Source organism: Marmota monax, unplaced genomic scaffold (assembly GCF_021218885.2).
Source record: "Marmota monax isolate L192 unplaced genomic scaffold, Marmota_monax_Labrador192_F-V1.1 WCK01_AAM20220418_F8-fsc00361, whole genome shotgun sequence".
In the NCBI taxonomy this organism is placed as follows: domain Eukaryota; kingdom Metazoa; phylum Chordata; class Mammalia; order Rodentia; family Sciuridae; genus Marmota; species Marmota monax.
The window spans coordinates 865,200-881,102 of NW_026693580.1; the positions used below are offsets into that span (position 1 = coordinate 865,200).

The window sequence follows — 15,903 nt, forward strand, 5'->3', positions numbered from 1 at the left end:
GACATCTGCACACTGAGGGCCTGGAGCAGGAGGAATGTCCACAGCTCTTGGTGAGAATGGAAGAAACCACGACGGAGGCTCCTAGGGTAAGACACAGGTCTCATCCCACCACAATCCTGTTCTAGGCCCACGCACGGTAGTGTCCCCAGAGTGGATGAACAAACTGTGGAACACTGTTCCACGACCAGAATAAGAAAACACTGTTCCACATTTATGCTGTGGATGAATCTCAAAGCCGTAACCTCAGGAGAGAAATCAGGTGCAAAAGTGTTTGTGCTGTGTGATTCCATGAATGTGCATTTCAAAACCAGACAAATCAACCTGGTGTTAGGGATCAGATCAGCAGCCATGCTTCAAGTGAGGTGCACTGTGGGTGGAGGGCAGAAGGACCCTTCCACAGCGCTGGTGACATTCTGCTGCTCTCACGGCTCAGTCACAGGAGTGTTCGCTTTGTGCAAGTTGGTGAGCATCATTCTTTAGATGGTCCACTTTCTATCAATATATTTCCTTCAATAAAAATTTTAGGATACCAAAATGTTATACAGATTTAATGCAATTCCTGTTACGTTTCCTATGACATTCTTCATAGAAATAGAAAAAGCAGTCATGACATTCATTTGGAATGGAAATAAGAGACCCAGAATAGCCAAAACGATCCTCAGTGAGAAAAGTGAAGCCAGAGGCATCACGATATCAGACCTTAAATTACACCACAGAGCTATAATAATAAAAACAACATGGTATTTACACCAAAACAGACATGAAAACCAAGAGAACAGAATAGAAGGCACAGAGACAAACCCATATAAATAGTTACCTAGTCCTAGGCAAAGTTGCCATTAACACACAGTGGAGAAAAGATAGCTTCTTCAGCAAATGGTGCTGGGAAAACTCAAAATCCATAGGTAGCAGAATGAAATTGAACCCCTTTCTCTCACCCTGCACAAAACTCAACTCAATGTGGATCAAGGACCTAAGAATTAGACCAGAGACCCTGTGCCTACTAGAAGAAAATGTGGGCCCAGCTCTCCACCATGTCAGCTTAGGAACTGACTTCTTCAAGTCTCCTAGAGCACAAGAAGTAAATCAAGAATCAATAAATGGGATGGATTCAAACGAAAAAACTTCTTCAGAGCAAAGGAAATAATCAAGAATGTGAAGAGAGAGCCTACAGAATGGAAGAGAATCTTTGCACCTGCACCTCTGATAGAGCATTAATCTCCAGGATATATAAAGAACTCAAAAAACTTAACACTCAAATAAATAAATAAATAACCCAATCAACAAATGGACAAAAGAACTGAACAGACACTTCAGAAAAGAAGAAATTCAACTGGTCAACGATTATATAGAAATGCAAATTAAAACTACACTGAGATTTCATTCTTTAGTGAGAATGGCAATTATCAAGAATAAAAGTAACAACAAATATAGATGAGGATGTGGAGGAAAAGGCACGCTCTTGCATTGCTGGTGGAACTACAAATTGGTGTCACCACTCTGGAAAACAGTATGGCGATTCCTCAGAAAACTTGGAATGGAACCACCATTTGACCCAGCTATCCCACTCCTCAGCATATATCCCCAAAGACTTAAAATCAGCATACTACAGTGACGCAGCCACATCAGTGTCATAGCAGCTCAATTCACAATAGCTAAGTTATGGAATCAACCCAGATGCCCTTCAATAGATGAATAGATAAAGAAAAGGTGGTACATATACACAATGAAATATTAATCAGCCTTAAAGAAGAATGAAATTATGGTGTTTGCCAGGAAATGGATGGAACCGGAGAATATCATGCTAAGTGAAACAAACTAGTTTCCCCCAAACCAAAGGCCCAATGTTCTCTCTGATATGTGGATGCTGACTCAGAGCAGGTGGGTGTTGGTGTTCACCTGATGGGGAGGGGATGGGGGAAAGGGAGTGGGGATGGCAATGGGAAAGATGGTAGAATGGTAACTTTCCTATGTTCATATATGAATACAGGACCAGTGTAATTCCATGTCATGTACAACCACAAAAATGAGAAGTTATACTCCATGTACATATGGTATGTCAAAATACAATCTACTGTCATGTATAACTAAAAACAACAAATAAAAAATCTTTAGAATGTATCATTTTAAAAATGCATGAATATTGGCACATTTTTAATGATGTAGAGAATTCCTTTAAGGAACCTGATCAAAGCAATTGTGTCCTTGCTTGTCGACTATTCTCCTAGCACGTATCTAAGTAGCTGTACACTTTCCTCTTTTCTTACAGAGACACTATCCTCTGGCTTTCGAGGGCCTCTGAATGGGACATTTCCCATGGAGTTCTCAGTCGGAGAAGTGCCTCCTGGGGGCTGTTGGATCACAGAAGCCTGTTCTCCCTCCCTGTCGTCCTATCTAGAAAGAGGGAATTGGTGACCCAGGAGAATTTAGGGACCCACCTGACATAATCATGAAACCTGTTCACAGGGATTTGGTTGTCGGTTCATTCTCATTGATTTAAAAGGAAATCATTATAAAATCAGAATAAAGTTTGTGTGTGGACATACACAGCACATGATTATTGATCAGATCAGAATATGTACCATAGCACTTTTGCCACATTTTGGTAACTTATCAGTGTGGTAGTTATCAAAACACCAAAAGTGTGGGCTGACGATGTAGCTTGGTGGTAGAGACCTGCCCCAGCCCATTGGAGACCCTGTGATAGATCCCCAGCAGCAGAGGGGAAAAATCCAGAATGTGTAAAACTCATCACCATGTTTAGAAAACTCTTAAGAAATAACTACCTTGAGCTGGGGAGTGGATAAACTTTAGATTAATAAATATGGGGAAAAAACTAAATAAAATTGACCTTTTATTTAAAACTGTCTGAAAGGAAGAAACCTCAGCCATTATACCTTTCTTTGGGAAAGAGTGAATTTCTGAGTCATCGAAGACCTTATCATGAAAATATATCGCATGTATTAGAATTCATTTGTTCCTGTTCCCAATGATAAGGTAAAAATATGTGAAAAGACTTCAGTCTGGAAAATTATGGAATCCAACCTGCCAAATGAAACTCAGGCACAAGGACTGAAAAAATGTGATTTAGCAATAGTTGGGGAGCAAGTATTTCCTGTTTGATGTGCAGAACTTTGTGAAACTTTCGTAACAAAATCTGAGACTTCCCTGGTTTCAGTGTCAAACAAACCTGAAACCCAGACAGGTTCAACCAAAGCTTTGCCAGGGTTCATGAACTTGCATCAGATGAGGCCTGATTTATTTTCTAAGTTGGACCATTCCATAATTTTTATCAGTTTAGACTTCTTTTCCAGTGAAAAGAAACTTCTTTTTTCCTGAAGGTGACTCATTGCTATTATGATAAAGAATAATCAATTCTTTCCTGGGAGGATAGCTCTCAAGGATTTACACACAGAAGGACAACCCCTGAAGAATCAGAGTTGTCCATAGTTTCTCAAATGAGGTTTTGAACACGTTGTTTTTGTGTCTTAACCTCATGATAAAGATACCATTCGGCTGAGTTGGTTTTGTTTTTTTTGAGTGTGACATGCCCACTCTCTCATTATACTACTGTCTTGTAACAGTGGGTCATGTTTTCAGAGTCACATTATTAGGCAATTCCTTTAAAATTCCTTTTTTAAAATTTGTTCTAATCAGTTATACATGACAGCAGAATGATCTTTGATTCATTGTACACAAACGAAGCACAATTTTTCACTTCTCTGGTTGTACACGAAATAGGGTCACACTATTCATGCAATCATACATGTACCTAGGGTGATGATGTCCATCTCATTCCACCATATTTTCTGCCCTAATGCCCCCACCACTCCCCCCTTTGCCCGGTCCAAAATCCCTCCACTCGTCCCATGCCCCCTCATTATGGTTTGGCATCCACTTACCAGAGAAAATATTTGGCCTTTGTTTTTTGGGGATTGGCTTACTTTGCTTAGCCAAATATCATTCTCCAATTTCATCCATTTACCTGCAAATGCCATAATTTTATTCTCTTTTAATGTGTAATAATATTCCACTTGTATATATGCCACAGTTTCTTTATCTATTCATCTGTTGAAGGGCATCTTGGTTGGTTCCACAGTCTGGCTATTGTGAATTGAGCTGCTATAAACATTGATGTGGCTGTGTCACTGTAGCATGCTGATTTTAAGTCCTTTGGGTATAGATAGACCGAGGAGAGGGATAGCTGGGTCAAATGTGGTAGTTCCATTCCAAGTTTTCTAAGGAATCTCCATACTTCTTTCCAGGTTGGTTGCACCAATTTTCAGTCCCACCAGAAATGTGTGAGAGGGCTTATTAGGCAATTTCATTCTGTGAACATCGTAGGGTGAACTTACACAAACAGTCCTGGCCCAAGAGTCACTGGGACATGCACTCTTAAGGGGCCACTTCCACACGTGCAATATCTCTTTGGCAGAGATGTCATTAGAGAGGGTGGGACTTGATATAGATGTAAAAGTCCTGCCGTGTGAACCAGGCACAGGCCCGAGGGATGCTGGGGAGATAAGGTATACATGATATATAAATATTGCTTTGCTCTGGACCTCGCCCTCTGTGGGGCATCATGAACAGGAACTGCACAAGAACATACAATGGGCCATTTTATAAATGCGGGTCCGCTTCTGTTTACCTTTCATTCCCCTGAACAAGTGGGAGCCTCTCAATACCACATATGGACTTAACGGACCTTAAAATTTTATTTGAATTTTATTTCAAGTAAAATTCTTGGCTTTTTATAGTGTGTGTGTATGTATATGTATATACACATATATACATTCAATACTCTCTCTCTCTCTCTCTCTCTCTCTCTCTCTATATATATATATATATATATATATATATATATTTTTTTTTTTTTCATTCAAAACCAAGGAGCCAAAGACCAGTTTTCCCCTCATTAGACTCTTGTGCCTATCTTCAGGCTTAAGTTCTAAAACTAGAGTACTATATTACCAGGTGTGTTGTGGAACATTCTCTACTGCTGTGAAGATCCAGGGAAAGAGGTACATTAAGTAGTTAATAAACCACCCCCTTGGTGGAACAGCTATCCAGATTCATAGCTGCCTAAACATGAGCTCCGTAAGGTTTATAATAAGAAAATTATAGTTATTTACTTGGGAAATAAAACCAGTCATGTGGCAGGATTGCTCTCTAAAACAGATGCGAGGCTTCAGTCTGCCGTTTATTACACGCGCACTCCATTTATCATGGTTTCCTGGCCTTTGTAGTTCACCCCTGACAACTGCACATCAACAGAAAAGACGAGGCACCGCAGTAAATCAAAGTGAAGAACAATTACTTAAATAAGTGGAAAATGCGCTCGGTGTTGCGGTTATAAACAATTTGTATAGCATTGAGCAGGAAAACAGAGCTGCCGCAGAGCGTGCCAAGAGTATAACTAATAGCATTTTCAAAGTCATGAGACCCTTTAGTTATTTGGCATAAACACATAGAAGAGTAATTAATGTATGGAAAATATCAGTTGTATTGTGCCTTTTCCTAAGAAGGCTTTTATAAGGAAATCCCTTAATCTTTAAAGCTATTTCCCATTCATTTGCTTAACCAATTCCTGCTTTTGGTAAGAACTTCATCTTTCACGGGTCAGTCTTCTCACAGTGATGGCGGGTTCCACTTGGAACCCTGTGCTTGGCCAGGAATTCATCAGAGCCAAACATTCTGTTCTTGACAGTGGTCCAGAGCTTGGCCTTAGTCCCTGAGGATTCATATTAAACGTGACACCACTGTGCACTGGGAAATTTCTCTTGGTTTAAACAGCACTTGAGGCATATCCTGTGTGAAGCGCGCCAGAGGTAAATGGTGGTCAATCACGTTCTGGAAAGCTGCAGCAGGTCTGCCTGACTTCAATTCAATCAAGTCAGTGTCTGGGCTTTCTTAGCTTTTCCACAAGGGAAATGCGCTGAGCACATTACTGGTTCAGAGATGCACTAAATGGTTTATTTCTCAGTTAGGTGTTCTGGAACTTTTTATTTATTTATTTATTTTGTACGGAGATTGAACCCAGGGGTGCTCTTGCTCTCTACCCTCACCGCCTCTTGCTCTTGTCCTCTAACACTGCTAGGCACGTCTTTTGATCTGTCCTGAGAACACAGAGCACCAGTAGGATGGCTCTGGAGAGCTGAGCTGGAAGATTTCTTCTGGTTTGTTCAATACTTTACTAACCGCAACGGGACAGTTCCTCACGTTCTCCACTTCAATGTCTCTGGTGAAAATTCCTGCCAACTCACTCTGAGCACCCCTCCTTCCCCACGTCTAAGGCAGCGGCTTCACAGTCAGGTCAGAACTGCTGCAGAGAAACCCCATTTTAATGGCCACACCAATCTGAGCTAATTTTGAACCATTCCTTGTACTGACAGACTTGCTGCGAATGAGGCCCTGCTTGGGCGGGGCAGCCTGGCTCTGCCCTGGAGCCCCTGGGAGCACAGGTACCTGCAGGAGGATGCGGCCGATGCCACTCAGCAGCTGTGGCTCCTGCTCTGGGTAATACTTGATGACCATGCGGTATGCATCCACAGCCAGCACGTAGTCCTGTGGACAGACCCGAAAGCTCCGTGTGAGCTACAGACACCACTCTCAGTCTGCACATCAGGAAGAGCACAACTACCCATTAACACACATGTGGAGTGAGGACACTCGCGTGCAGCTCTGGAGCGGGGCTCTGAGCTGAGTCAGTTGCATGTTCTTCTGTCACTCAGGGGCACAGGGTCAGCGTCCCTCTCCTGCCGTCCAGGGAACAGCTCATCTCTGACTTTCTCTCCCACAGACTACAGAGTGGACCAGCAATGCCATTCCCCAAACACAATCCATATTTCCCATGCTAGAAATTGAGGCAAACATCAGTGTTTATAGCAGCTCAATTCACAATAGCTAGACTATGGAACCAACCTAGGTGTCCTTCAATAGATGAATGGAAAAAGAAAATGTGGTATCTATACTCAATGGAATATTGCTCAGCTTTAAAGAAGAATGAAATTAAGGCATTTGCTGGTAAATGGGTGGAGTTGGAGAATATCATGCTAAGAGAAATAAGTCAATCCCCCAAAACCAAAGGCCAAATGTGTTAGCTCTAATATGTGATGCTAATTCACAATAAGGCGGGAGCAGTAGAGAATAGCGTTACCATAGATTAGGTAGAGGGGAGTGATGGGAGGGCACGGGAGCGAATGTGGGACAGGAAGGGTGGAAGAATGAAACAGACGTGTGCTTTATGTATCCACATGACTGCATAACTAATGTGACTCTACGGCATGTACACTCAGAAACATGGGAAATTAAATCCCATTTATGTAGGACACATGAAAGTGCATAAATGCATTCTACTATTATGTATAACTAATTAAAATAAAGAATAAAAATGTTTTTAAAAAAGAAATTGAGGCAAAATCCCTACAGTCAAATAAACAACCCACCAGTCAACTTTGCAGGGAGAGCAAGCCTGACATTCCACGTCGTTTTTCCACAGCAGGACACCTGAGTGCCACCTGCTCCCAGCAGCACCCAGGAAGCTCCTGCTGTTGCACACACTGCACAGGGGCCCTGAGAGAGGCCTTGTGGCCACCATGTTTGGCATCTACACTCTGCACAGGACCTCAGCCTTCATGCCTCTTGAGTCTGTGCGTCTTGAGAAACAGGCACCCTGCCCCTATTGCGGTCCCTCCTCCAGGCAGGGCCTGTCTGCCATTGACCTGTGAGAGTGGCCGGAGTGCGCCTCCAGGTGTTAGCTGGTCTTGGGCGGGGCTGTCAGTCACAGGGGACACAGGGGCCTGCCCCCCCCACTCCCGGGGTCTGCAGTAGGAGCCCGAGTGGCAGACTGTGCTGAACTCCCTCCTGTGGGCAGCAGGGTGGCCACCCACAGACTCATCTCCTGGCTGACTCACTGTAAGCCCCAGAAGGTACTTTTATTTTATATTCTTCTACATTTTCCATTCCCTCAAACTAGGACTGGAGTCGCTAGTTTGCTAATTGGGATGTTATAAAGAAAGACAGACGACAAGTCAAGTTCCAGTTTGGCAGGAAGAAAACGGAGCCTCTCCAGCCTGGTACCTTCCCGGCAGCTCATTAAAACTAATTTTACTCCAGGCCAGATGCTCGCAAGGAGCCAGACAGCACATGCCTCCCTCTCCGCTCCCACGGCACTTGCTATTTTGATAGAGACAGGGTCTCACTAGGTTGTCCAGGCTGGCCTTCAACTTGCCATCCTCCTGCTTCAGCCTCTCGAGTTGCTGGGGCTACAGGCCTATGCCCCGGGCTTGCTCAGCAGGACATCTCCCTGCCTGCTGCTGCCTATGGCTGGACTGACCCGCTTCTAAGTGGGAGTGAGAGGGTGAGACCCTACAGAGGTGGATCTGTGAGCAGCTCCTCAGGCCTAGGGAGGGCTGAGGCCAAGGCTGAGGAGGGACACACCATCCTGGGGCTGGTAAAGTCCAGGTGGCAGACAGGGAGGCTCCAGAAGCCTGTCTCTGCCGCTCCTGGGAGGGCTGTGGCCTGGTGCCTCTGTGCTGCTGGGAGGTGTCCACTCTGATCTGACGTCCCTTACCTTAGGTTTCCAGTGAATAAGAGGCACACTCAGGTCATTATGGCCTCCGAGTGTCCCTGGGCTGTGCCGTGCTTCACCTGTGTTCTGCCAAGACGGCCACTGTGAGAGCACCAGCACCCCAGCATGGAGGGCCGGCAGTGAGCTCCGCCAGGATGACTTCTCGCCAGTCAGTGTGGCTAAACGGGGGCGTGGAGCTGTGCTGGAGAGCTGCCCTGAGTCACTGTTCTCAGTCAAACCACTCATTCCCCAGGTGGGGGAACAGAGCCCCCTGAGGGGCCCGGCTGACGGGAGCTCCTCAGAGAGCCCACTCAGCCCTGCTGGCACACGGAGAGGAACACGGACACTTCATCAGGGACAAACTGACTCTGCACAGTTTCCACAGTGACTCTGGCTGCAAAACCAGCCTTTTGGCCACTCCGGACCAGGGATACTTTGTGTCATGGCTGAGTGTGGGCAAGGCAGTGCATTCATGTTCTTTCCACAGGTGAGAAGCCAGGACAGGGGAAGTGGGGGCACCTGGAGGGATGTAGACTTGGGAGGCACAGAGGGTCTGGGCAGTGAGCTGGTGCCCCTGTGTGGCCTCAAGGCGACCAAGAAGAACAGCAGGCCCCAGGCCAGCCTGGGAAACTTAGCAAGACCTTATCTCAAAGTAAAATAAAAAGGACGGGGAGGTAGGTTGGTGGGAAAGTGCATGCCACCTGTTCAAGGCCCTGATTCCATCCCAGCACCACAAACAGGCTTAAGGAGAAGAAGTGACATTTACGAACTGAGTACTGTGGGGTTTCCCTGGCTTGGTTATATGGGCATGATATATGTGCCCTTACAGCGCAGTATGCAGATATCTGGGGTTGGAACATACAGATAGGTTTCTCATCATTAAGAAGTTAAATTGATATTTACTTCACCATAACAGAAATGCTATTTGAAATAATTAAATGGCTGATTAAATAACTCATTGTTAGCCCATGCACGGAATTTAATGACACCAGACCCCCACTGCTGCAATACCGAGCATGCTCACTAGATGGCAACAGACTGTGCATGCTGGATGGGCCTTAATTGTAACATTTTTCACTCCTTTTTAAAATTCATGAAAATAAAAAAGATTCAGCTAAACTTTCAAATTAAATTATGTCATTTAAAAAAATTCTTGAAAAGCCATGGTGTGTTCTGTACTGAGTCCCAACAACATAGGTAGAGGCCTTACGTTGGTGTGTGGTGTTGCGACTGCACCACAACAAAGAAAAGCACTTTTTATTCTACAATCTTCTATGAATGCACCTTAAAAAGTTCAAGTCCAAGCCCAGCAGTGGAACAGGTGGCTTCCTTCCCCTGGAGTTCCAGCCCACGAGGGACTTAGAGGGACTTTGGTGCTGCGAACTTGTGATTGCACAAGCTGTTCTGGCAACCAGAATTGAGAGGCCTTCGGGGGAAGCCTGCGAGGGCGTGGAGAGGCGGGTTCGCTGTGGTTGCTCAGACTGCCAAGTGGAGGGCAGAGAGGACAGGAGCCAGGTGCTGGGCGCCTAGTTACCCCCAAGGCCCCGCTCTGGCCCACAGGTGGCTCCCAGGAGGTGTGAGGCCAGCTCAGAGGGGGCAGGCCCTGCTGACAGGGTTAGAGGGGAGGACGAGAAGGAAGGCAATGGAAAGAGGGGGGAGAACAAGGAACAAAGTGGCCGTACAGCTACCACCTTTTCAGAAATATCTTAGAGAAGAAAACACCCATTCTTAGAAAAAAGCCATAGAACTCCCTAAAAAACACGCTTTCCTTTGTGTGGAAAGGGGAGAGAGAGCTGTGTGACGTCAGAGCTGGGAGGGAACCAGAGGCAGCCATCCCTTGCTGTGTTGTGAGGAAGCCGAGGCTGGTGGACAGAGGAGGTGTCCAGGTCACTGCACAGAGGGCAGGCTGATGTTCTGCCCCTTCTGCACCAGCAGAAGGTAGGGACCAGAGGTAGGGACCCTGAGTGGGTGCTGGGGCTGCACACCTTCCTACCTGGACAGGTGAGCTATTTGTGGACGCAGCACTCTCCAGGGCTGCCGAGGCCTCTGTTTGTAATGTGGGGCTGCCACACCAGGGCTAAAGAGGGGCCGGAGTGCAGAGCCCGTCCAGGAGCGACCGTGGGTAGCCTGGGAGCCGTGAGTGTGGCAGGAGCGCTGCCCATCTCAGAACAGCCCAGAAGATGCTCATGGTGCTGCTCTGGAGTGGCTGCCGCTCCAAGGCTGGGCTCCAGGACTGCTGGGCAGCTTCAGAGCTCAGTGGAGGACAGCTGGGCCCAGGGTGGAGGCAAGCAGTCGTGGGCTGCATTTGAAACACAGAAACTGAAGAGCACTACTGCCTAGGCTGAGGGCCGTGTGCAGCAGAACAGGCTGGGAGAAAGGAATGACTGGCAGGCCCCACGCATTCCTCGATTGTCACACAGGTTCTCGGGTGGAAAGCTTTGGGGTGCGTGGGGTTGGTGGGGTTTCTTGACCTCAGAAGTCATAAGCATCAATCAACACTGAGTGGGGATGGAAGGAACCCACCAAAGCCGGGAACAAAAGAACCTGCCTGAGTGGAATTCAGAGGAAGATAAGGGGGATGACCCATGTTTGTATGATTAAGATTGACCACATCAATCCTGCCTTCTAGAAATAACACAGATTCAGCCCTAGGGTGTCACTGAACTCCACTGAACTGCCCGGGGCTCGGCTGGACTCTGCTCAGGAACATCACCTGCTCTCGCCCAGTGCACCAGCCCCTCTCCGGCCCTCCTCTGGACACAGTGCTCCGCAGCTGGCTGGCCACGTACCTTCATCAGGAGCAGGCAGTTTGCCATGGAGTACAGCACCCGGCCCAGACGTGACCTCCACAGCTGAACGGAGGCTGCGAAAGAAGAGCAGCTGGTCAGAGTGTAGCTACATCAAAGGTTGGGCCTGTGGTGGCCGGGCTATGTGGCCAGGCTTTCTGAAGTCTGATTTACAAGCCTCTCTTGCTAACACCACGGACTCCAGCCAGAATGTTCATCCTGCTGAGGGTTACACTCGAGGCAAGAGGCACAGCAGGCACATCCGGAGGGCCTCAGTGGCTCCAGGAAGATGCACGCTGCAGAAAGGCTGTAGCTTAGCCTCAGCTCAGGCAAAGGGCCTGGAAATCCAACAGGAGCACCAGGTTAGAACTCCCAGAAAGGCACCAACCTTCCTGTGGCTGTGCCCTGGTGGGAAGGGCCTCAAGGAGCTAGCCACGAGAGGCCACGAGGCTCCTGCACCCCCCCAGGCAGGGGTGGCAGGGAAGCAGGTTCTCCCCAGGCTCTGCACCGGCTGGCTCTGCTTTAGTTCCCAGGACAACTTCCCAGGCCTTGGCTCCTTCATCTTTTAAAGGGAAACAACAATCCCTGGCCTCTTTTCTTCCCAGGGCTCTGTGAGGGAGAACCAGCAAATGAGTACCAACGTCCACCTGGACAGGGGAAAGCAGCACAAGGCCAGCTCCCACGACGGCCGCGCAGCAGCTCTGGGGCACCGGCTCCTGGAGGGGCAGTGCCTGCTCTCTCCCGCTGTACCCACTGCTCATCTGCCATCCTTCCACTGAGTCCAAACCTCCAGGGCCTGTCCTTCTATGGTTCTCATGGGCTCCATGGCTCCACGGCCTCCGGGGTCTAGAGAGGCCCCATAGCGGCTTCTGGCACGAGGGAGGGCTGGCCTATGGCTCTGTTTACACACTGAGGTCACCGGGAGTGAGTTCTGTGCTGGGGACTCAGCTGACTTCAAAGTTTGTATTTCACTGATAATTAGGTTGAGGCCCAGAGAGGCAGGGGTATGTCATCTGAACCCCTGGTCAGTGAGCCTTGCCCTGGGCTCAGTCCACTCCTCCAGAGGAACCCACGCTGCTGGAAGGCAGGAAGGGCTTGCTGCGGGATGGCGCGGGGGATGGGGTGGTGGTGGTGGTGGGGGACACAGGCCCAGGGGCTTCCCCTACCAGCCAGCACCGCTGCCCTCTGAGATCGTGGCTCCCTGGAACCAGGCTTGCCCCAGCTCCCGGAGACACGCGTACTGCCCCAGCGGGCCACGCCCCGTCCTCCAGCACTCACACACCTGCAGCTCCTGTCTTCTCACCGCCTCCTTCTCAATGAGCCTCGGCGCGGCTGGGCGCCGTGAGCGGCCCTCTGCCGCCCTCTGCAGGCCTCGCCAGCTCGGTTGTGCCTGTGAGAGCCCCAGGAGTGGGACCACACACCTGGCCTTGATGTGCTCCTTCCTCTAAAGGCCCAGGGGCATCAAATGCAGGGGCGGGGTGTCAGGGTGATGCCTTCCCCAGCCGGCCTCGCAGGCACACACACACCAGACAGACAACACACCCACACTCACTGGAAACACAGACACAACCACACACACAAACCACACCCACACCTCACACCATGCACATACCTACCCACCCACACATCCCACACATGTGATTTCTCCAGGAAATCACATGCGGTTTCTCAAGGATGGAGGGCACGATGGGGACCCAGGGTGACGCCCCTTCCCCACACGTCCCTCTTGCCTCCGGTCTCACTGACCTAGCTCAGTGCCCTGGGCCCGACGGGGGTCCCCCCAGCTCTCTTCTCTTCCCACATGTGAACACCTAATGGCAGTTCCGGAGAGCCCAGGTGTATCAGGCCTGAGCCAGCAGTGATGTGGATCTGGGCGTTTACTGAGCAGGTGGCCGCGGGGAGGAGGCAGGGGTAGGGATGAGGGAAGGAGGGCCTTGCTGGGAGTTCGCGTGGAGCTGGGCTTGCAGCACCTTGGAAGCTCACCCCCACAAATCAACTCAGCGTGCTGCAGCCAGGACACCTGCTGTGGGGTGAACCTGTCCCCACTTCACAGGGCAAATACCAGCCCCAAAGTCCTGCTCGTGGTTTCGAGGAAGGGGCCTTGCAGGTCACTGGGGGCCTCTGAAGGCGTTAGTGGCTTTATAAGAAGGGCTAGTAGCGTGCTTGCTTGGCCTCTCCATGTGATGATGCCCTCTGCCACGTTATGACGCAGCGAGACGGCCTGACCAGATGCCAGTGGGAGCTCTTGCATTTCCACCCCAGAACTGGAAGCCAAATAAACAGACCGAGGTAGTGACCTTCTCAAAATATAGATCTGCACCCACAGCGACCCCGAGCCCTGGGGTGTCACCCTGTTTCCTGCAGACCAACATGCGTGGCCTCAGAGGCTGCACCCTGGACCACCTCCCCAGCCACTCTTCCTGCAGCACTGGCTCATGTCTGGTCCCACCCTGCTCCCTCCTGCCATGGGGGGCAGACCCAGGTGGGTGAGGTGCCCTTCCTGCATGGGAGGCCTCCTGAGCCACAGGCTGGGCTAGGCCCTCTGTCAAGGCTCTCTCAGAACCGCCACCTGGGGGAGGAAGGTCACCTGCGTGGGTGACAGGTGGGTTAAGGTGCATCTTCTTCCCTGCGGATAGGCGCAGGTCTAAATCTGCACACAGGTCTGCAGCACAGCCACAGGGCTCAGCTTGCCAAGAGGAAGGAGTGAGTGACTGTGTGACTGTCACAGAGGGAGACAGGAGGAGTCCCAGGGCCTGTGCGGCTCTACTGAGAGGAGATGCTCACCTTGCCGGCTCTCTGGTGTGACGCTGCTCATGCCCCCGTCTTCAGCTAGACCTTGCTCCAGGTTGGCTAAGATCTGCAGTCATTTCAAACAGGAAAACAAAACCATAAAATTGAGTTTGCGTCTAGACTTGTCACAATATATTCCAGGTAGAGCAAATTTCTCTGGATGAAAACCAATCTGTCAAGGAATGTTCACACGGATACATCTCAAAGGCCATGATGACTATCACTCAGAGGTGACAGCAAAGAGAAGGGCCTGTTCTCTGCGGAAGGTGGAATTTGGGTTTATGACACTCGTAAACCACAACGAGACATTGTGCATAGGGACATGTGGCTTTTCTTTTTAAGAAAAGCATCAAGTATGTGACACATGAGAGTGATTATCAACTTTTGTGGAAATACCGTCTCATTCTTCCAGGCTGTGAGGGGCTGTGGCCTTTTTTAATGTACCAAATAAATATTGTGCAGCTGTCGCTTCATGTAGATCGTCCTGCTTGGTTAATAACTCTTGGTTGCTTCTTCCACGTTTTGGTTTACACTGAAAGACAAGTTGCTGTGGCCACTATCATTTAGGTACAGATTTTATTATTTTCTTGAGGGGAAGGACAGGAGAAAGTCTTAAGAATAAAGACTATTTAGCAGGGAGACAGCAGCCTCAGGCCGTTCCCTGTGGGGAAACCCCTTTCTCTCACCAGGCCACCTACCCAGCCTCCACTCCAGCGCGAGCAAGGAAGCCATGGTTCTATAGCCCGCTCGCCTGTGAGAGAGGACAGCAGTGGCCGTGAACCTCGACCTGTGGCATGCCTGGGGTCTTGCATCAAATGGTCTCCTGGCTAGTCTGTCTTCTGTGCAGTTGCAATCCCTTGCGCTGGAGGAGAGGAAGCCCAGGAAGGGAGGGAAGGAGCCCAGTGGAACCCTGACCATGCAGATGTCCAGTGCCACTAGGATTAGGGCCACCGGTTCAGTGACCCTGGGCAGGGGGGAGGAACCTCTGCGTGGAGGGCAAAAGCAAAGGTGGAGGGCAGTGCTGAGGCAGGTCGCTCAGCAGAGGGCCGGCGACGGCCCCGCCTGCCCCGAACCACAGCTCACCAGTGCACTCTGCTGACCCCCAGACCTGAGGGGAGCCCTGTGCCTATGGGCTGTGCCGATGAGCCCTGTGTTCCAGTGGGCTTCAGGGAAAAGAGGGGCAGCCCCGGCGGGCAGATGCTGGGAGGAGGATCCTGCGCTTCAGAGGCCAAGAGGTGCCCAGAACAGAAGCTCCAGCAGACCAGCAGGAGCAGAGCACGGGGGCACTCCCCGCTGCTCTCCTGTCCTCCTTTTGGAGAGTCAGCTTCATTTGCTGGGGCCTGTCCACACAGTGGGGAGGGCACTGAGGTCGAGAGGAAGCTACAGCTGCCCTCTGCGAGGAGCCCACATGCCAGGTAGGGGGACTCCGGCAAGGCTCTACAGGGTCTGCAGAGGCCCAGGCTGCAGAAGCGTGTGAGCACAGGGGAGGCTCAGCCATGACAGTCGGCCGTTTGCCTCGGGTGTCTGGTCCTCAGCACTGCTTCCCATGTTAGGGCTTCTGACACATACAACCTACCAAAACAGAACCATTCAACCAACTGCTGAATGAAGGCTGTCTGCAGGTCCCCTCCAGATCACAAGTGCACACCACGTGACCCATCAGAAACCCTGGTTCACAGTCAGCAGCTTGCAGAGCTGCCAGAGCCAGCCCTTGCACTGTTGAGCAAAGACACATGCGCAAGAAAGGCCACCTCTACA

The 15,903-nt window shown here is 49.7% G+C and overlaps 1 protein-coding gene across 1 annotated transcript in view; it reads right to left on the reverse strand.

Moving 5' to 3' along the window:
• Nucleotides 1–4,933: 4,933 nt before the first annotated feature.
• Nucleotides 4,934–15,903, reverse strand: part of LOC124102841 (trafficking protein particle complex subunit 12-like) — a 30,615-nt gene continuing 19,645 nt past the window's right edge. The window contains exons 4-6 of the mRNA XM_046459275.2: nt 14,140–14,212; nt 11,359–11,432; nt 4,934–6,564 (exon numbers count right to left, since the gene is read on the reverse strand). Of these exons, the coding sequence (XP_046315231.2) occupies nt 6,289–6,564; nt 11,359–11,432; nt 14,140–14,212 (423 nt within the window). The 3' untranslated portion in view covers nt 4,934–6,288. The remainder of the gene's footprint in view (nt 6,565–11,358; nt 11,433–14,139; nt 14,213–15,903) is intronic.